Raw genomic sequence first — 21,946 nt, 5'->3', positions numbered from 1 at the left:
AGTTAGTGGTGTGCTGGGGATACGGCCAAGGCTTCCCCGGACCCCACTAGAATGGGCTCCCCTTGCGAGTTTGCGGGTGGCTTCGTGTACGGGGAGGTCCCGCAAGGCGCTCGGCGGGGCCTGTTCATTGGCAGAACCCTCCGCGCGCGGCGTGCGTGCACAACCGGACGGCGAACGGGGCGGTCCCTCCCGTTCCAAACGTCCACCGGCCGCGACCCTGCGCGAGGGGAGGGCGGCCCAGGGCTCGAGCTCGGGGAGCTGGGAGACGGGAGAGCGGAGACCGGACTGCGCAGGGTAGGTGGCGGCCGGACCCCGCCGGGGAGGCGGGCGCCCGTCCCTGAGAGCAAAGAGGGGGAAGCCTGGCGGCCGGGCCCTTCCTCCCTCCGTCTTCCGAGCGCTGCAGACGGTGACTCGTGCTCCGGAGAGCGCCAGGGGCGCGGCGGGCAGTGAGGGGGACGTGGCGGGCGCGGACCCCCGCTGAGAAGGCGCACGATGCCGCCCGCGACGGCGACCGCCACGGTCTCCCTCCGGGAGCTGGCCGACCTGGCCATCGGCACCCCGGAGGTGGGCGCCGTCAACTTCACGGCCCTGCACACGCTCATCGTGGCCATGCTCCGGAGCCTCAACCTGCAGGAGGTGCGCATCAACTTCCAGTCGCCGTCGCCCGAGTCGAGTCGCTCCTCGGAGCTCCCGCGGACCGCGCTCAGCGCCCCGCAGCTGGCTGTGCCCAAAGAGAAGCCGCGCAGCAGCTCGGCCAGGCCGCCGGCGCTGGAGAGCCAGGTGAAGGACCTCAGCAAGCAGCTCAAGACCGTCACAAGCCAGGTGCAGGGCATCATGAGCCACGTGCAGCACCTTACTTATCCCGTGGGCCGGCTGCCCGTGGACTCCCAGGACTGGCCGGAGGGGGAGATGGCCGTGCTGCTGCCGGACAGGGCTCGAGGAGGGCCGGTGAAAATCGGGAAGGACGGCGAGCAGGACGGCGAGCGGGCCAGCGCCACCAAGGTGAGCGCGGGTGGCCGACAGGCCTCTCCCCAAGCGGAGGGGGGTCCCCGGCAGGGAGGCGCGGGCGCGGCGGGGGCGCCAGGCCACCGAGCGGCCCTTCTCGACCTTGCAGGCCACGGTGCTGCTGCACGATGTCGCAGACGATGTGCAAGCCTTGAAAGAAGCCAAGGAAAAGGCGCAGGAGCATTCCGAGGTGAGGTCCCCTGGTGAGGGAGGCGGGGACCCCCGCCTCGCGGATGAGTCGCCCCCTCCCACGCGGCGCTTTTCCTCGCCGCTCCACCACCAGTTCTCAGACACCTAGGGATCCTGAGCGGGCCCAGTGTGGGACATGGTGGGGGGGGGGGGGGGGGGAGCTGACAACTTCTCAGAATATTCTTTGAGCCAATTTCCTTTAAACAAGCATAAAGTAAGATGGTGGGTGTTGAAAGCCCAATCCCCGTCCTAGAGGAGGGCCTGAGATGGAGAGAGCGCCGTGGTCACACAGCCGCCGCGGGCATCGGCTCCTGCACTTGGGTCTCGGTTTCCTTGGAGAAGGAAGTGGCACTGTAGGGACCGGAAGCACGAGGCAGTGCTCTTATTTCAGGCCCTCAGGAGGCCGCCCAGGGGCTCGGAGCTGGAGGGAGGAGGAGGGGCAATTAGGAAGAAGCACCCCCCTCCCCCTCTCCCGCCGAGGCTGGGGGGCGGGGGCGGGGGCGGGGGCGGCGCAGAACAGCTCAAAGAAGGCGGTGGGAGCCAGTGACCACCTTCTACCTGGGGTCCCAGGCCTTGAGCGCCCAGCGGGACTCATTTTCACTCTGGGAAGCTTTTCTTTTTGAAATGTAGTGTTGGGGGGGGGGGGGGGGGGCGGGGGTAGGGTGTTGTGTTTTTTGTTTTTAGACTAAAGGCTTGTTTTACCTTGAGATTCCTACATTCTGGAGGTTTGCAGAAGTCCTATGGAGCAACTTAAGTTTTAGCAATTTGTCTTGGCTCTTTTGGGGTGCTTTTCTCTTTCAACCACACAGACGTTCAGACACCCTGGAAGTGCCTGATAATTTTTGTCCTTGAGAGGCTTAATCAGCCTCAGTCAGCAGGGCTGGGATGTTTCCTCGGTGGGTAGGATGAAATGAATCCCGGGACCCAAGGCTCCATTCCTGCCCTAGCATTTGCTCTTGACCCGCTGTCCCCCAGTCCCTCCTCCACTGCCCTCCCCCCACTTCCCTTCCTCTAGTTGGCTGGAAAGGAAAAGAAGAGCCTTGACTTAACCAGCCCTACCTCTACCCTCCTCCCCTCCTAGATCAGCACACCTCCTTTCTTCTCCTTGTGCGTGGGGTGGGGTGGGGTGGGGCGGCACAAGAGGAGCTGTTTTGATCCTCAGTCTCTGAACTCTTTTTCCAGAAAGCCTTCCAACGGTTGGATGAACTAGAGAAGAAAATCAGAGAACGGGACAAATTCCTGGTAATATGGGCAAGCTCTGTGACAAAGGGCCCTCAAGGAGGCAGCAGGGGAAGATGTCTAGACTCCCACCCCAGAGGTCTGTGTCCCTCTGGGGTTCGATGATGCCCTCTGCCCTCTGGGCACTGCCCCTGGATTGAGGGGAAATCCTTCCCATTCCTGTCCGGGTGTCCCACAAGGAGCCCTCGTGGGACAGGAAACTGGCTGCCCAAGACTCACTGGTCACATGAAGGACAGTGACTTGTCCTCAGGGCTAGGGCTACGGTTCTGTTAGCTCAGTTCTGTTCCTGAAGCTTTCAGGGACTAAACTAGGGGTGTGTGTGTGTCTGTCTTCTTGTTGTCGATTACTGTCAGGATCTAGTGGGCCGGAAGCTGAGTTTGATGCCTGTTGGAGAAGAAGTCACCATGGTCACCTGGGAGGAGCTAGAGCAAGCAATTACTGATGGCTGGAGGTCCTCACAAGCGGTGAACAAATTGGGGGGGGGGGGGGCTGGGCCGTGGTCTCGGGTGGGGCTCCCCTGAACCTCTCTCCCTTTTTACTACTGCACAATATTCCATTACGTGGATGTTCATAATTTCATGTTTTCTATTATGGGTGTTTTATGTGGTTTTTTTCCTATCTTGTAACAAACCACGTTCCAATGTGACCTTCACACATGCAAACATACCCTCAGGGCAGATTCCCAGAAATGGAATGTGGGTTTGTGATTTGGCTGATTTTTGCCAAACAGTCCTCCGCGGAAATGCTTCCAGTTTAACCCCCGACCAACAATGTGGGAGAGAACTTGTTTCTTGAGTCCCCACCAGCCCTGTCTTCCAGTACCCTTTTTGTCCCCAGTTGGATGGAAAATGGTACCTGAGTATAGTTTTGATTTGCTTTTGTAGCTTTTCAAAGTTCCTTTACAGTCTGTTCTGAGATGCCTGAGTCCCTTCACTCTTAGTGGACAAAGATGACCCACCTTGGAAATAAAACGTCTTTAGGGGGCCCTGTGCTGATGACTTTGACACATGGGTGCATGCAATCGTCTGCCCGTCCTCAGGCGGTGCACAGGGTAACCAAATCGTTTTTAGATCCCCACCCTGTCTCCGCCTGAATAAAATGGGTATTCTCAAATGGCCCTCAAGGACGAGGATCAGTTGCCCTTTTGGTCTGGACATTCCCCTTCTCCTGGCTTTGTGCCTCTGGATTACTCAGAAAGGAGCACCCTCTCCCCCCACCCCACTACTCACACAAACCAGGGAGACAATGGACCTTTTGGCGCCACCAAGTGGCCATCTGGGGCACGTTCACTATTACGTGGGTGCTTTTTGAATGGGGGTGCATCTTCAGAGGAGTTGGAAGAGGACCCTGCAAACGAAAGGAATGGCCTGGAAAAAGGTTGCCTCTGCTTTTGCTGTGTGTGTGTGTGTGTGTTTTAAGCCAAAGGTTTTGTGCACGTACCAGTATCTGTTTTAAGTGAACTACGCATTTTCTCAAGGTGCCATAGGAGACACCTGCCAGACCTATAACTAAGCACAATATAAGCGCCTTTAGACATTTTCGCTTCTCCGGAGGTAAGAAAGTGTGTGTGTTTTGACAGTTGCTCGTAATCGTGAACAAGCCCAGGAGCAAATGAGGATAGATTATAAACATGAAAACATCTTTGAGAACGCAAGAGAACAAGTTCTGGTAATGACGAGTCCACCTGCCGCACAGACCAAAATGAACGCGTGGAGAGCGTCCCTGTGTCAGGCTGAGAAAACACGACAGACCTGCCGGAGCCCCATCGTTCTTGCACTGTTGGTGGGACCCTTTATGAAATTAGGATTTCAAAAATCAGCGTGTTTTTTTTTAAAGCTTTTTGAAAGAGAGAGCAAGCAAAGCGGGAGAAAGAATCCCAAGCAGGCTCCATGCTATCAGCGCAGAGTCCGATGCAGGGCTTAAACCCATGAGCTGCGAGATCATGACCTGAGCCAAAATCAAGAGTTGGATGCTTAACTGACTGAGCTACCCAGGCGCCCCAAAACTCAGCATCGTTAAGGTCAACTATGTGTTTTGGCCGGTGGGCGGTAGCTCTGAGGCGATGCCGAGGCACAGCATCTGCCTGTATCCTAAGTAGGGGGTCAGGACACACACTGGGACGGTGAGTACAGGGGTGATCAGCACAGAGGAGTCAATATCATATCTGGAACGCCAGACATGGGAAAGGAGTTGTGTTTTGATCTGGAGGAGGAAGGCTGCAAGCACACACGTAGCAGCTATGGTTATGGGAGCTCAGAACTGAGGAGGAAGGTGCCCGTCCCAGGAGTTGAATGTACTTGGGGACACAGCCCAGTGCCAGCCAAAGGCATATTCTGAGGGGCAACAGGGTGTTCTTTACAACTTTGTATACCGTAAGAAGTAAGGGAGATGATTCGTTTTCAGAAATACCAGATAAAAGCTATGCTAACAGTAGGTTTACAATCTATTGGAACATGTATGAACCCCCCCCCCCCACCCCCACCGCCATAATGGAGTCCCAAACCTTTAGACACGTCACTTCCTGGTTCTCCCCACCCCCCCCTCCCGTCTCTGATTCGAGGCCTTATTTTTTGTGGGCTTTGCAATGAGCATGCGCCCAAAAACTGAAGTCTCTGCGTCACCTCAAAGAATGTACATTTGTTCCAGTCTGACTACTTTTTGCCTTACATGGGATAGGCGACTTCCGGGTAAGGCTGTAACCTCCGTAGTACTCAGCCAGTGAGGAATCAGGGGAGGGACTTACCTCTGTAGCACTCAGCCAATGAGGAACCAGGGGAGGGACTTGCGTGCTAGGAGATAAACTGTCTGCTGTAACTGCCCAGAGTGTGCCCGTCGGTCAGATGCCCACTCTTGCAAGGACGTTGATTAACATTTGGTGATCAACACCTCGCCTCACTGTGCTCAGAGTCTCTGCCTCCCTCCTTTGATTGGGTGGGTGGCCTTAATTCTCACATATACCCAAGAATGATGATGTTGCTTCTGCTGCCTCTCCTTCCCTCCTCCTGTCTTACTACTAGGGGTCAGAACCAAGAAGAGCCTACCCTAGCCCACCAATCAAAACTTTCGTTAAGGGAGGAAAAAGCTTCCCCACTCTCCTGTCATCACAGTGTTGAATCTGAATTTCCAGCTAGATCCCTTTGTGACGGGCATTTAACAATGGAAGAATTTTTCAGCAACCATTTTACCAGGCCCACGGACCCTGAGCACAGACGTTCTCTTGCAGAGATAGCCTGTCCGAGATAAAGGGCATTTTCTCTTCAAAGCTTTGTGGCCTCTAAACAGAGTAGAAAGCAAAAATTAAAAGTTGTATTCCAGTACAACTGTGAAGTTGGGATCAGCATTTAGATATCTTCTGCTTCAGGACCCAAAGAACAGTGGCGCAATCGGGAGGAAGGGCTTCCCAAGACTGACCCTGCTCTCATCTACCTGGGCAAAATGGCACATCCCCGGGGAAACAGAAATTAAAATGTCGTAATGTCTCGGCGTCAAGGACATAGTAGGTAGGTTCTGTGGATTGGGGGGTGCAGATCTCATTTAAGGCGGGAAGGACTGAAAGCCCCAGTCCAGGAGGGAGCGCTAGATGAATCCTGTGTAGAGACGAGTTCATCTTACATCCTCCTCGTTCAGATCACAACCTAACAGGCTAACAGGGAAGGAGGGGCTTGAAAGAAATGTATTTTGACTCAAAATAGACCCATTGATTCCAAGATGTACATTCCCCCCCCCCCCGCCCCTCACATTTTAGCGTCTCTGAAATCAGGTTGTGTCTTTGAGTTGATGGTATTTTGTAATTGATTGGCAGCATTTTCCTTTTTCTACCGGTACGTAAATTGATGGTCCATCATAAACGACACCACCTTAGGCTTGCTGAAGTGAGGAGGAGAGCCGGCACGAGATACACTTTGGTAGGAAAGTCCCATGGTATTGACTATCTTGAAAGGTGAGAGTTGATAAGTTGTCTTAACATAGAGCACCTGGCATCTCTGCCTCCAAGATCCTTGAACTTGGCGCAGGGTGTAAGGGACAGAGCAACAGATGGCTGTTTTCCAGATTTTCCCAGCTGGAGGGGGGGTGAGTAGTTACAGTTTGTTGTTTAGAAATCTAGGGGATGAGTCTGAAGTGCGGTTCATGTTAGGAGGTCAGGCCTGGCACCCGTTATTTTCAATTCCCGTGATCCTCAGCTATGATGTGGGTCTCATCTGATGCCAGTAACAAAAACGACCAACTTTACTCTTTTTTCAATGATTTTTTTTTAACGTTTATTTATTATTGACACAGAGCGTGAGAGCAGGGGAGGGGCAGAGAGAGAGAGGGGGAGGCACAGAATCCGAAGCAGGCTCCAGGCTCTGAGCTGTCAGCACAGAGCCCGACGCGGGGCTCGAACTCACAAACCGCGAGATCGTGACCTGAGCCGAAGTTAGTCGCCCAACCAGCTGAGCCACCCAGGCGCCCCCAAAATGACCAACTTTTCAAAAACCCCATTCCATCCCCCCACCATAACCGTTATATCCATTTTTCCAGGATCGTAAACTGTAGCTTTAGTTTTAGGCGCTGTGGCAAGCTGAATAACGTTGATTTACATGGCAGAAGGGACCTGGCAGATGTGAAGCAGTTAAGGATTTTGAGATGGGGGCTTATTCTGGATCATCTGGGTGGGCCCAGTGGTGTGATCACAAAGGTCCTGATGAGAGGGAGGCAGAAGATTCTACTACCGAGGAGGGGAAGGAAATGTGGCCACAGAAGCAGAGATTGGAGCCATGCAGGCACAAGCCAAGGAATGCCAGCAAGTCTAAGAAGCTGGAGAAGGCGAGAGCCTGTACAATCAGCACCTGCCAGTCACCTTGACTCCAGCCCAGTGAAACTAGCTTTGGAATTCTGCCCTTTCGACCTGTACGATAAGAAATCTGTGCTCTCTGAAGCCACTAAGTTGTGGGGTAGTTTGTAATGGCAGCCATCAGGAACAGGTAATACAGTCCCCTTCTTCCTCTTGAGGGCAGTTCATGAATGGTTGTCTAGTCTTGTAGGTTTAGCTGAACTTTTCCAATATTGTTTCCAAATGTCAGGCAGCAACCTGGACGGACACAAAGTCCACAGCAATTGGTTCTGGAATGGTTTTCTGACACGAGCAATACATTAATACATTGGGTGTCTTTTAAGATTTGCCTTCAAAATCTTTGCATGCAGTCGGTTTTCTTTCCCCTCCCTCACTCCCTCCGTCCCTCCCTTCCTTCCTTTCCTTCCTTCCTTCCTTCCTTCCTTCCTTCCTTCCTTCCTTCCCTCCTTCCCTCCTTCCCTTTCCTTTCCTTTCCTTTCCTTTCCTTTCCTTTCCTTCCTTCCTTCTTCCCTCCCTCCCTCCCTCTCTTCCTCTTTTGTTTGTTGTTGTTTGTAGTGATTGATTTTAACTCCAGTAGGCCTCTCTAGGTGACAGGCAGAACCCTAAAATGGTTGCCAAGACTCCTGCCCTCTGCTGCGCACACCTGTATAATCCCCTCGGGTGTGGGCAGAACCTGTGGATATGATTTGGTACCTCTCCCATAATTAGGCTGCTAATACACTGACTTTGAGTTAATCTCAGGAGGGATTGGGTGGTCCTGACCTAATCAGGTGAACCCTTCTCAAGAAAGTGAAACCCGAGTCTGGCCCCTGTGGAGGGGGCCGAGTGGCTGGGATCGAGAGTGGCCTCTAGGAGCTAAGAGCTACAGCCGGGCACGAGGAGCTGAGTTCTGGCAACAGTGCTGAGCCTGAGATAAGGCCGCAGCTTGGCCTAGATTGCAGGCTGAGGGCCCTGATGGAGCACACAGATAAAACATGTCCAGACTCATGACCCATGGAAACAGTGAGATAACCGACTCTAAACTCGTGTCGTTTTCGGTGTCTATGTCTGTGGCAATTTGTGAGACGGCAGGAGAAAACGAGTCCAGGTCGTTGAACCGGTGTTTTTGTTAAATGGTTTGGGGCCTCACCGAGTAGTTCCAGGGCTAGGATTGCAGGTGGGCCATCAAGCGTCACCAGTGAGGCTCCTGACCTCAGAGGGAAGTATTGCGCTCTGCCAAGGTGAGGCCCTAAGACGTTGTAAATCTTTCGTGCTTCCTGGGATCTTGTAGGTGATTCGAATAGTAGGAAATTGTTTCGCAAAGATTTTAAGGGCTCCCAGGGTCCAAGGAGTACACACTAACCCTGGGTGGTGCCAGCCTCACCCTGGCCAGGGTCCCCTACCGAGAGCTGTGCGTTTTTGCAGCTTTACAGATGCTGCTCAATCGATGTGGAACAAGTTGCGAATGACATTTAAGATTATCACTGGGGGCTGGGGGGAGGGGGCGGTGGTGGAGGCCCCTGGCTGGCTTAGTCCGTAGAGCATGCCATTCTTCGACCTTGGGGTTGTGAGTTCGAGCCCCACAATGGGTGTAGAGATTGCTTAAAAGAAAAAATCAAGGAGAGAAAAATAAAGATTATAATCACGGGAACTTGGATCCTGACTAAAAAATGATAGTCACGGGGATCACAGCACAGCCTCTGGTCAGGATTAGATGTGCCTGAAAGAGGGTAGTGGGGCTTACGGAACGGCATGTTTTTCCCCCACGTTTAAAAATTGATTTAAAAAAATAGACTTTATCTTTTTATTTTTTTTTAATTTTTTAACGTTTTTATTTATTTTTGAGACAGCATGAACAGGGGAGGGGCAGAGAGAGAGGGAGACACAGGATCTGAAGCAGGCTCCAGGCTCTGAGCTCTCAGCACAGAGTCTGACACAGGGCTCGAACTCATGGACTAGGAGATCATGACCTGAGCTGAAGTCGGATGCTTAACCGATTGAGCCACCCAGGCACCCCCAGACTTTGTCTTTGTAGAGTTTTAGGTTCATGGCAAAATTGAGTGGAAGGCATAAGGGCTCCTGGCTGACTCCACCAGTGGAACATGTGACTCTTCATCACGGGATTGTGAATTCAAACCTCACATTAGGTGTGGAGCCTGCTTAAAAAAAAAGAAGGAAGGAATGAAGGAAGGAAGGAAGGAAGGAAGGAAGGAAGGAAAGAAAGAAAGAAAGAAAGAAAGAAAGAAAGAAAGAAAGAAAGAAAGAAAGAAAGAAAGAAGGAAGGAAGAAAGAAAAGAAAAGAAAAGAAAAGAAAAGAAAAGAAAAGAAAAAGAAAGAAAGAAATTGAGAAGAAGGTATAAAGATTTCCCATCTGCCTTCTGCCCACACCTACCTGCATAGCCTCCCCCACTAACATCCCCCAACAGAGCGTACGTTTGTTACAACTGGTGAACCTACATAGACTCATAATGTCACTCAAAGTCCATAGTTTTTTTTGTTGTTGTTTTTAATGTTTACTTGTTTTTGAGACAGAGAGACAGAGCATGAGCAGGGGAGGGGCAGAGGGAGGCAGACAGAATCTTAAGCAGGTTCCACACTCACCATGGAGCCCAACGCAGGGCTCAATCCCACAACCCTGGGGTCATGACCTGAGCCGAAATCAAGAGTCGGACACTCAATCCACTGAGCCACCCAAGCGCCCCAAGTTTCCTCCATGTCTTTTCATGACTTGATATAGCTCATTTCTTTTTAGCGCTGTATAATATTCCATTATCTGGGCTGGACCACAATTTGTTTATCCATTCACCTACTCGAAGGGCATCTTGGTTGCTTCCAAGTTTTGGCAATTATAAATGAGATTGCTGTAAGCATCTGCGTGCAGGTTTTTGTGTGGACGTAAGTTTTCAACTCCTTTGGGTAAATACCAAGCACCGTGATTGCTGGGATATAGAAAGAATATGTTCCGTTTTGTAAGAAACCGCCAACTGTCTTCCACAGTGGCTGTGCCATTTTGCATTCCTACCAACAACGAATGGAAAGTTCTGTTGCTCCGTATCCTTGTCAGCATTTGCTGTTGTCAGTGTTCCAGATTTTGGCCATACTCATAGTTGTGTAGTGGTATCCTGTTTTAACTTGCATTTCCCTGATGACATTCCTGATGTTGGTAATTTATGTCTTCTCTTATTCCTCATCAGTGTGTCTAGAGGTTTATCAATCACGTTGCTTTACCCAAATAGCTTGTTTTTTCATTTTATTGATTTTCTTTGTTGTTTTCTGCTTTCTGCTCAGACCTTTAACGTTTCCTTTCTTCTGCTTGTTCTGGGTTTAATCTCTTCTTTTGCTAGTTCCTTGAAGTGCAAGCTGAGCCTTTTTTCTATTTCAGTATTGGCATTTAGTGCTATATAAATATGTCCCTAAGTATTGCTCTAGCAGCAGCCCACAAATTCTAGTATACAGTTCAAGATACTTTCTATATCCCTTTTGATTTCTTCTTTCATCTATGATCTATTTAGCAGTCTTATTGTGTTTCTAAATATTTGGGGATTTTCCATGGATCTTTCTGTCACCGATTTCTAATTCCATTGTGGTCAAGAAATATAATGTGTACAACCTGGATCCTTTTCAATTGTTAGATGTATATTTTATGGCCCAGAGCATGGTCTCTCTTGGTAAATGCTTGTGTGCACTTGAGAACAATGTGTCCTCTGCTATCCTTGGGGCAAGTATCCTATAAATGTCAGTCAAGTCACATGGGTTATAGTTTTGTTCAGGTTTACTGTATCTGTTGGGTTAAACTCTGTGTCCCCCCACCCCCACCCCTCCAGAAGGTGTTGAAGTCCTAACCCTGCCATGTAAATGCGACCTTATTTGGAAATGGGGTCTTTGCAGAAGATCAAGTTAAGATGAGGTCATTAAGGTGGGCCATAATCCAATATAAGTGAGTCTGTATAAAAGGGGGAAACTTGGACAGAAAGAGACACACATAGAGAGATGATTGTCCGGAGATGGTTGGGAGAAGATAGCCATCAGTGAATGCCTGAGGCCACCAGAGGCTAGAAGAAAGCATGGAACAGATTCTCCGTCACAGCTTCAGAAGGAACCACCCCTGCCACACCTGGATCTCAACCTCCTCGCCTCCAGAGCTGTGAGACAACAAATTTCTGTTGTTCAAGGCACCCAGTCTGTTTGTTGTAACAGCTCCAGAAAATGAATACAGTGTCCTGGCTGACTTTCTGCCTACTTGTCAATTACTGAGGGAAAGGTAGTGAAATATCTGACTATAATTGTGGATTTATCCATATCTCCTTGTAGTAGTTCTGTCAGGTTTTGTGTCACATATTTTGAAGCTCTGTTATTAGGTGCACAAATATTTGGGATTGTTATGCTCTCTTCATGAATTGATCTCCTTATATGAAGAAATCACCTTTTTATCCCTAGTAATATTTTTCTTTCTGAAATCTACCTCGTCTAATATTAATACTGTGATTCCAGCTTTTTTTTTTTTTCTTATACATGTGTGAGTGTGGTGTACTTTCTCCCATTCTTTTTGTTTTAAACTATTTGTGTCTCTCTATATGAAGTTTTTTCTTACGAGTGACATGGAGTTGGTCTTGCTTTTTTAACCAATCCGACAATCTCTGCTTTTTAATCCGGCTGTTTAGATCATTTATATTTAGTGTGATTATTGATATCATTAGGGTTGAGTTATCATCCTGCTATTAGTGTTCTATCATTCCATCTGCTTTTTGTTCCTTTTTCCCTCTTTGTCTTCTTCTTTTGTATTATTTGACTGTTTTTGTTTGTAACCTCTTTTGTTGGCTTATTAGCTACAAGTCTTTGTTATTTTATGTTATTTTTTTAATGTTTTATTTATTTTTTTGAGAGCATGTGGGGGGAGGGGGAGAGGGACAGAGGATCTGAAGCAGGCTCTGCGCTGACAGCAGCTCATGAACTGTGAGATCATGACCTGAGCCTAAGTCAGACACTCAACTGACTAAGCCACCCAGGCGCTCCAAGTCTTTGTTATTTTAGTGGTTGCTTTAGGGTTTATAGATTTATACCTCTTTAGCTTAATCACAGTCCACCTTCACGTAGTATAAGGACTTTACAATGGCATATTTCCAGGGGCTTTTATTTCTGGGGTCAGCAAACTTTTTCTAGAGGAGGCAAGTAAATATTTTAGGTTTTGTGGGTCATATAGTCTTTGTCACAATTGCTCAACTCTTGTTATTATGTGAAAATAACCATAAACAATACATAAATGAATCAGTGTGCCTGTGTCCCAATAAACTATCATTAACAAAACAGATGATGGGCTGGATTTGGCCCGTGGCCATTGTTTGCCAGCTCATGCTTTGTGCTGTTGTTGTCGTGCATTTTACTTCCACATGTGTTATAAACCCTACAATACATTGTTCTTATTTTGTTCAGTCAATTATCTTTCAAAGAGATTTGAGTCATAAGAAAACCATCTTATAGATTCATCCATGTAGTTTCCATTTCCAGTGCTTTTTGTCCCTTTGTGTAGATCCAGGTTTCCATCTGGTATCATTTTCTGTCTGCCTGATGGGTTTCATTTAACATTTCTTATAGTGTGAGTCTGCTGCTGATGAATTTCAGCTTGTATTTATATGACTGAAAACATCTTTATTTTTTCCTGTGTTTTGTGTTTTGTTTGCGTTCTAGTGGCCTAACATGTGGTCTATTGTGGAAAATGTTTATTCAGATCTTGTTATGTGAAGTGTTGTACAGATATTTGCTGGTCCAGTTGGTTTATGGTGTTGTTCAAGTCTTCTATTTCCTGGTTGATCTTCTACCTATTTGTTCTATCCCTATTGAAAGTGGGGTATCAGGGCGCCTGGGTGGCTCAGTCAACGGTTAAGTGTCCCACCCAGCGTATCTCATGGTTCATAAGTTCGAGCCCCATGTCTGGCTCTGTGCTGACAGCTCAGAGCCTGGAGCCTGCTTCAGATTCTGTGTCTCCCTCTTTCTCTGCCCCTCCTCCACTTGCACTCTTTCTCTCTCTCTCTCAAAAATCAACATTAAACAATTAAAAAAAAAAAGTGGGGTATTGAAGTCTGCAACTATTATTGTTGAATTGTTTATTTCTCCCTTTAATTCTGTCCGGTTTTTTATGTATGTTAGAGCTCTGTTGCTCAGTTCATATATTTTTTAAAAATTATTAGGTCTTTCTAATGAATTGACTCTTGTGTCAGTATAAAATGTCTTTCTTTGTCTCTATTAACAATGTTGTCTGATGTTAGTACAGTCACTCCAGCTCTCTTCTGTTCTTTTCTTTTGGGGGTGGGGGGGAGTAATTTCTACACCCAGTATGGGGCTCAAACTCACAACCCTAAGATTAAGAGTTGCATGGTGCACTGACTGAGCCAGCCAGGCATCCCTCCAGCTCTCTTTTGATTAGTATTTGCATGGTTTATTGTTTTCTATCTTTTTACTTTCTACTTGTTTGTTTCTTTGAGTCTAATATATGTCTCTTACAGACAGCATATAATTGGATCATGAATCAGTTTTATTTTTTTGTTTTTGCTTTTCATTTCATGTGTATTATCAGTGCTTCATTATAGAACATTTTGGGTTTTTAAATTTTATTTATTTATTTTTTTAGACAGAGTGCAAGTGAGGGGGGAGGGGTAGAGGGAGAGAGAGAATCTTAAGCAGGCTCCACACCCAGTGCAGAGCCCCACAAGGGGCTGAATCTCACAACCCTGAGATCCTGACCTGAGCCAAAATCAAAAGTCAGACGCTTAACTGACTGAGCCACCCAGGCACCTCCGCTATAGAACATTTTGTAAAGACCAGTGACATGTGGGCACCCAGAGTTTTTCAACACCAAGTGCCAATCATTTCTGATAAATATGTTCCTAAAACAAAATAATCACACATAACACAATTTCAGGATAATATATAGCATCAGCATAATTCACCCAAATTATAAAAAGAACAATACTTAGAATCATGCACATTATTTCACCATTTCATAAAACTTCTGTTTTAACTTCTACCAACTTGGCCAGTATAAAAAAGAAAGTCTTCAAAAACTTTGTGATAACATGAACTCCAAAATTAATTTTTGGATAAGTTGGGCGTTACTTTTCAAATTTTGCTTTAAGGTTTATTTGTTTCTTTAATCTGTCAAAAAATATGGTGAGGAGTGTATTGAGCGAGGTGAAGAAAAAGGAACTTCCAGTCGATAGATTCAGTGTGTCTGAAGATACTTGAGCAGCGCAAAGGAAACCTTCAAGGGCAAGAATATATTATAAATAAGAGTTTTGTAGCAAGATGAATGGACAAGCAGTTCTTGTATCTGTTGCCTCCAGAGGAAAGAGGTCTTCTTGAAGAATGCTTGTTTATAGAATCTTCTGTAAGACAGTGGTGGCTATGTCCAATGATTCATCTTTTACTAAAGGAATATCATAAGAGTGCATGTACTTTTCTAAGAGTTCACCCACCCTATCGTTTTGAAATCCAGTTTCCAGAATGTGTTCAGCATTGGCCATAGTCCATCTGCCAACCTCAAGCCTCCTTGGGAGTCTCCCAGAATTTTGTTGTTACTGTCTTGTAGTTGATCAAAATGTTCTGTGGTGTTCAAGGCACCACGTTTGTTAAATTCATGAATTGGTTCTCCTCTAAGTCCTTCGAACACCCCGTTGTCATCAAAATCCATGAAGCCGGCCATGATTCTGACATTTGGGTGATAAACGCCAGCCTGATGGGTAACTTCCTACAGTACATCATCAGCACCCAGCTGAAATTTGAACACAGGGAGACTGTGTCGTTGGAGCTTATCAAAGACTATCAAAGTATCAAATTCTCATGTCCTTCCTTGAACATACATCAGATTCTGCCACAATTTCTCTTTCTTTCAGTTTAGCTCTTGGTAGAGCTTGTTCAATAAGCAAACCCTGTGATTTAGGGTTCCATTCAACCATATTAGGGGTACTTCTCCTCTATGGTAGGAACAGGATCAATTTTTGTAGCATAATCTTTTCCTTTTTGTTGAAGTAACTTTTTTGGACCTCCGTTTGTCACCAGCTTATAATTGTCATGGTGAGCATCTTTTCCCTTTTTAGGAACTAGGAAAACCCACTTAGAGTCCTATCAGAGTCTATTATTACCTGAAGGCTGGCAGGGTCCTTCTTTGATAAGACCACAGATCATTTCTTATAAGGCTCCTGATATGACCTGAACTTTTTTGGAATTCTGACCTCATTTTCACATACACAGCAGATTTTTTTATTAGTTATTTCTTGGTTAGTCAGTTGTCCTTAAAAGCACTCCGAGTTCTGTTCTTAAACTTGTCCTAGAACAACAGCATAGACAATATGCAACATCCAGAGATGCAGGGCTTGAATACAGGCATCTCAGTGACCTTGGACTTCTGCCTCACGTTCCTCTTTAAGGTGAACACGTACTGTGCCGGCACCACCCCTGCCCAGGACACACACGCTGGTGCTTGCTGCTGTGTCCTCCCTGGCCATGGCTGCCTAGTCTGTGGACAAGGTCTCATGTGCCTCCAGATGCAGAAAGAAAAAGCTGCACACGGTGGTCAGTTTTTTTTTTCTTTTTATGTTTATTTTTGAGAGAGAGAGAGAGCACAAGCAGGGGAAGGGCAGAGAGAGGGAGACACAGAATCCGAAACAGGCTCCAGGCTCTGAGCTGTCAGCACAGAGCCCGACGCGGGGCTCGAACCCACGGACCGCGAGATCATGACCTGAGCCGAAGTCAGAGGCTCAACCGACTGAGCCACCCAGGTGCCCCACGGTGATCAGGTTTTTAAATCTATTCTGCAAATCTTCTGATTGGAGACTTCAGATTGGAGTGCTTCTTTTTTTTCTTTCCTTTTTTTTTTTTTTTTTTTTTAGTTTATTTATTTTGGGAGATAAAGAGAGTGCGTGCATGAGCAAGGGAGGGGCATAGCAGGAGGGAGGGAGAGAAAGAGAGAGAGAGACAGAGAGAGAGAGAGAGAGAGAGAGAGAGAGAGAGAGAGAATCCCAAGCAGGCTCTGCACCATCAGCATGGAGTCCAACGCAGGGCCCAATCTTATGAACTGTGAGATCATGACCTGAGCCAAAAATCAAGAGTCAGATGCCTAACCAACTGAGCCACCCAGGCGCCTCCTGGATGGGGTGTTTAATTACTGATGAAATAGATTTACGTCTTCCATTTGCTATGTGTTTTCCATATATCTTAGGTCTTTTCCATTCCCCCATTCCTCAATCGCGTCTCTTTGGTGTTACATAATTGTATTCTCGTGCCCTGTTTTCATTCCCTTGTTTCTTTTTCTGTATATGTTTTGGGGTTCTTTTCTTAGGGGGTTCATGGCAGCGTTCGGCATAGAGCCACTTATTCTCCACTTCTGAGGCAACACCTTTCTGAGCACTCTCCTCCGAATTAGGAGTTTTTTTCCAAACTGGCTGATAGAAACCGGCACCGTTCCCAACCCCAGGAGAGTCTGGGCACGGTTCCCTCCAGCCTTGCAGATGGCTCCCTTCCCAACCTTGGGTAGCTTCCTCACATAGTCATGCTGATCATTTCTGTGCTGGATACCCAAAGGGGGCCCTCTGCAGAGCTCCGGAGTCCTCTCTAGGTGCATGTCCTTTCTTTCTGATACTCTGTCCTGTGAGCCCTTGTGGCCTCAGTCTCCCTGAAGGCTCAACTCTCTCTCCTCAACTCGGGGAGTCCCTCTCCTGGCACTGTAGCCTGGAAACTCTCTTAAGGCAGTAGAGCTCACGTAGTTGGCCTGCCCATGTTTCAGGGGTTGGCAGCCTCCACTAGCCGGTTTCCAGCGTGTCTATTTCATTGTTGTTGCTTTTGGTTTTTGACTTTTGGTTATTACAGACGGGAGGGTAAATCCAGTTCCTGTCACTTCATTTGGGCTGGAAATGGAAACGGTCCCTATTTTCTTTTAACGGATTCTTAGTATTCTCCTGTACGGGTGTGTCCCCTAACTAGATCAGCCCCCTACTGATAATCTGTTTTCATAAACAATGCTGCAGACTCTGTATATATATCCCGGCAGCCCTTTGTAAGAGTCCACAGAGAAAATCTTACCTATGGGATTTCCGAGTACAAGAGTTGGTGCGCTTACATTTTGGAGACATGGTTTACTCGCCCTGCCGTGTATACTTTTACCATCAGCAATGGGCCACTGATGGGGTAGACCTTATATTTTAAACTTAATAAAATGACTCATGTCCTTTGTTTGTAGACCCAGCAATAGTTGGAGTGGATCACTTGTATTGGGTAGCGTTCCCGCTGTCCTTTATGAAGGGAATTAACATATTATGGTGGCAGGGCACCGGGGTGGCTCAGTGGGAGAAGCATCTGACTCTTGGTTTCAGCTCGGGTCATGATCTCACAGCTCCGTGAGTCCAAGCCCCATGTCAGGCTCCACACTGACAGTGGAGGGCCTGCCGGGGATCGTCTCTCTCCCTCTCCCTCTGCCCCTCCCCCACTCAGGCGCGCACGCGCACACACACGCACACGCTCTCTCTCACATAAAGAAACTTAGAAAATAACATCTTATGGTGCCACTTGCAAATGTGCAGATTCTCAAAGCTTTGGAGACCTGTCCTTCAAGAACGTCAAAGTCTTTGTGTCCAGCTTAGTCTTGGGGCCCAGAGGTTTCTCCAAAGGCCCTAAGTCATCCTTGTCAGACGTCCCAGATTTTCTTTCCTTCGTGTCTCATGGTGAGGACTTTCTACTTACACTTACTCACCTCTTTCTTCCACTCCAACCAGGGCTCAGAGACAACAACGGGACTCCTTAAGCGCAAAAAGCATACTTCCTTAACATCAGATGACGGGGCCTCCACCAAGCGCTCAAGTGCTGACCCAACTGTGGATTCTGCAGATGGTTATGGTTCCGATCGGACCTTATCGGGACTCAGCGCCACGGGATACCCCTCCGAAGGAGTTGGCAGGGAACGAAAGAAAAGCACCCCCGCTACTGCATCCCCTGGTAGAGAACAGCACCCAAGGGCCCGTGACGAGGCTGGCTTGGCAAAGTCCCATCACCCACCTGTGTCCCAATTCAGACTAGAGTCAGATCGTCACAGGACTAGAGAGCTGCAGCCACACACCTCAGCATATCTAAGAAAAGATGAACGAGAGGCACACCCCGGTCTAGTTCAACAGGACTTGCCCTCGGCCACCGCGATCAGAGATCAGCATCCTCATGTGTACCCAGATCAGCACGGGGGGGTACATGTTAGCTACGGTCAAATCTATCCGAGGCCAGACCAACGTGGAACAGCACCGCTTGGCATGGATCAGCTTGCATCGCTCCATCATAGCACTTACCCACACAGTGTGGTACCCCTCAGCATGGGTCAGCTTGGTATGACGCCACCTGGAATGGATGAGCAGGGCATGGCTCAGCGTGGTATGATGCCACCACTGGTACCTGGCAGAGATCGGCAAGGCTTGCAACCACCTAGTACAGATCAGCCCGGTATGGTTCCATTTAGCACATATCAGCACGGCATGATATTTCCTGGCACAGACCAACAGCCTGATGTGGCTCAGCGTGGATTGGTACCTCCTCACGTGGATCGGCATGGATTTTTAATAGCCGGCATGGATCAGCAAGGACTGGCAGTGCCTGGCATGGATCAGCATGGATTGGTTCCACATCTCATCGATCAGCATGGTTTGGGACCAACTGGCACAGAACAGAATGCTTTAGTCCAGCCTGGTTTGGTCCAGCCTGGTGCGGGTCAGCCTGGTTTGGTCCAACCTGGAATGGATCAGCGTGGTTTGGTGCAGCCTGTGGTAGATGAAAGTGGTTTGGTTCAGCCTGGTGCTTATCTACCTGACTGGGTTCAACCTGGTGCATATTCCAGTGGCTGGGTCCAGCCTGGTGCCTATCCTCTTGATTTGGTATACCCTGATGTATATCCATCTGGTTTAGTACAGCTTGGTGCAGATCAGCCTGGTTTGATGCAACCTGGATTGGGTCAGCAAGATTCAGCCCAACCTGGAATGGATCAGTACGATTTGGGGCAGCCTGGAATGGATCAACGTGGCTTGGTCCAACTTGGAATGGATCAGCGTGGTTTAGTGCAACCTGGCATAGTTCAGCCTGGGTTGGTGCAACCTGGAGCAGCTCAGGTTGGTTTGGTGCAACCAGGAGCAGCTCAGCCTGGTTTGGTGCAACCAGGAGCAGCTCAGCCTGGTTTGGTGCAACCAGGAGCAGGTCAGCCTGGTTTGGTCCAACCTGGAGCAGCCCAGCCTGGTTTGATGCAACCTGGAGCAGCTCAGGTTGGTTTGGTGCAACCAGGAGCAGCTCAGCCTGGTTTGGTCCAACCAGGAGCAGCTCAGCCTGGTTTGGTCCAACCAGGAGCAGCTCAGCCTGGTTTGGTCCAACCTGGAGCAGGTCAGCCTGGTTTGGTCCAACCAGGAGCAGCCCAGCCTGGTTTGATGCAACCTGGAGCAGCTCAGGTTGGTTTGGTGCAACCAGGAGCAGCTCAGCCTGGTTTGGTACAACCCGGAATGGATCTGGGTGGTTTGGTCCAACCCCGAATGGGTCAGCGTGGTTTGGCACAACCTGGTTCAGCTCAGCCTGGTTTGGTCCAACCTGGAGCGGCTCAGCCTGGTTTGGTGCAGCCTGGTGCAGCTCATCCTGGTTTGGTCCGACCTGGAGCAGGTCAGCGTGGTTTGGTCCGACCTGGTGCAGCTCAGCCTGGTTTGGTGCAACCTGGTGCAGCTCAGCCTGGTTTGGTGCAACCTGGTGCAGCTCAGCCTGGTTTGGTGCAGCCTGGTGCAGCTCAGCCTGGTTTGGTGCAACCTGGTGCAGCTCAGCCTGGTTTGGTGCAGCCTGGTGCAGCTCAGCGTGGTTTGGTGCAACCTGGTGCAGCTCAGCGTGGTTTGGTCCAACCTGGTGCAGCCCAGCTCGGTTTGGTGCAACCTGGAGCAGGTCAGCCTGGTTTGGTCCAACCTGGAGCAGCTCAGCCTGGTTTGGTCCAACCAGGAGCAGGTCAGCCTGGTTTGGTCCAACCTGGAGCAGCTCAGCCTGGTTTGGTCCAACCTGGAGCAGGTCAGCCTGGTTTGGTCCAACCAGGAGCAGCTCAGCCTGGTTTGGTCCAACCAGGAGCAGGTCAGCCTGGTTTGGTGCAACCTGGAGCAGCTCAGGTTGGTTTGGTGCAACCAGGAGCAGCTCAGCCTGGTTTGGTCCAACCTGGAGCAGGTCAACCTGGCTTGGTGCAACCTGGAATGGATCTGGGTGGTTTGGTCCAACCTGGAACGGATCAGCGTGTTTTGGCACAACCTGGTGCAGCACAGCCTGGTTTGGTCCCACCTGGTTCAGCTCAGCCTGGTTTGGTGCAACCTGCAGTGAGTCAGTATGGTTTGGCCCAACCTGGAGCAGGTCAGCCTGGTTTGGTGCAACCCGGAATGGATCGGCGTGGTTTGGTCTACCCTGGTGCTGATCAGGGTGGTTTGGTCCAGCCTGGTGCAGGTCAGCCCGATTTGGTACAACCTGGTGCAGGTCAGCCTGGTTTGGTGCAACGTGGAGCGGGGCAGCGTGGTTTGGCAGAGCCTGGCCCAGGTCCACGTGGCGTTTTTCAACCTGGTGCCTATCCACCTGGTTTGCTACAGCCAGGTGCACATCTTCCCGGTTCAGTGGAGCCTGGTGCCTATCCACAAGGTTTGGTTCCACCTGGTGCCTATCCTCGCGGTTCGGTCCAGCCTGGTGCACTTCCACGTGGTTTCATGCAGCCTCTTACTGATCAGCGTGGCTTGAGGCAACCCGGTAGAGATCAGCAAGGCTCAATGCCATCAAGCACAGAGCTTCGTGGCTTTCCAGCATTCCCCCGGAGTCGCTAAGATTTGTATCACCGTATCCATATCAGCATGGTGTAATGCCTCCTAGCGGAGGTCAGCGTGGCCAGGTGTCACCGCTCCTCTCCGGTCAAGGCTTGGCACCACCAGGTACTGACCAAGAGGGCTTATCAGAAACTTACCAGCCAGGCGTGATACATCCGGGCGCAGACCAGGGCGGCCAAATAAAACCAGGTGCAGACCAGCACGAGCAGTCATGCTCTATCCCAGAATCCCGTGACCTAACGTACCCTGGCCCGGGGGGCCCAGGCTTTCCTGGGGTAGATCGGCTCCAGGTCAGTATGGATCCACAACAAACACATACCTCAGGCCCAGCTGGAATTTCTGTCCGGACTACCCCAAGCCAAGAAGCCACCTCTGCCGAGAGTACAGTCTTTCTCAACGATCTCTACCGAGTCTCATCGGAAAGGGTCGATGTCCAGAGCGAAAGACATGATTCCCTGGATGAATTGTCTCCCAGCTTCCCTATAGCAGTGGAAACATTTCGTCTGATGGGAGAGCTCATTGGCCTTTATGTAGAGCTCAAGGAGAACATGAAGGAGCTGGATGAGGAGAAGGCTGGCCAGACGGACTTAGAGAAGTTACAGTACTTGCTTTCACTCATGGGTAGGTACCACTTATGTGGAGGAGGGACCACTGTGTTGTAACCTCCCCCCGGCCTCCTCTCCTGGCAGCTGAGTTTCTTCCTGAGTCGTTGCCAATAGCATATCCTTTCTTGAAAAGCCAGTCTGGGTTCTACCATAGCCTCGGGGGTCCAAAAGCTGGAATTAAACCAGTAGAAGTGAGGAAGCCTCAGCAGAAGAGTAAGGTGGCTCTGATGCCTCATCAGACTCTCTGGAC

The 21,946-nt window shown here is 49.2% G+C and overlaps 1 protein-coding gene and 1 pseudogene across 1 annotated transcript in view; one reads left to right on the top strand and one right to left on the bottom strand.

The window, feature by feature from the left end:
- The first annotated feature begins 215 nt into the window (after positions 1–215).
- QRICH2 (glutamine rich 2) overlaps positions 216–21,946 on the top strand; it is a 32,947-nt gene continuing 11,216 nt past the window's right edge. Inside the window, 6 exon segments of the mRNA XM_042914707.1 lie at positions 216–1,002; positions 1,115–1,195; positions 2,377–2,436; positions 2,788–2,898; positions 18,008–21,088; positions 21,091–21,712. Of these exon segments, the coding sequence (XP_042770641.1) occupies positions 493–1,002; positions 1,115–1,195; positions 2,377–2,436; positions 2,788–2,898; positions 18,008–21,088; positions 21,091–21,712 (4,465 nt within the window). The 5' untranslated portion in view covers positions 216–492.
- LOC122206926 lies at positions 14,615–16,860 on the bottom strand (annotated as a pseudogene).

The sequence above is a fragment of the Panthera leo genome, chromosome E1 (genome assembly GCF_018350215.1).
Source record: "Panthera leo isolate Ple1 chromosome E1, P.leo_Ple1_pat1.1, whole genome shotgun sequence".
In the NCBI taxonomy this organism is placed as follows: Eukaryota; Metazoa; Chordata; class Mammalia; order Carnivora; family Felidae; genus Panthera; species Panthera leo.
The sequence above is the reverse complement of the archived record's forward strand: the minus strand, read 5'-3'. Positions and strand labels throughout refer to the sequence as shown.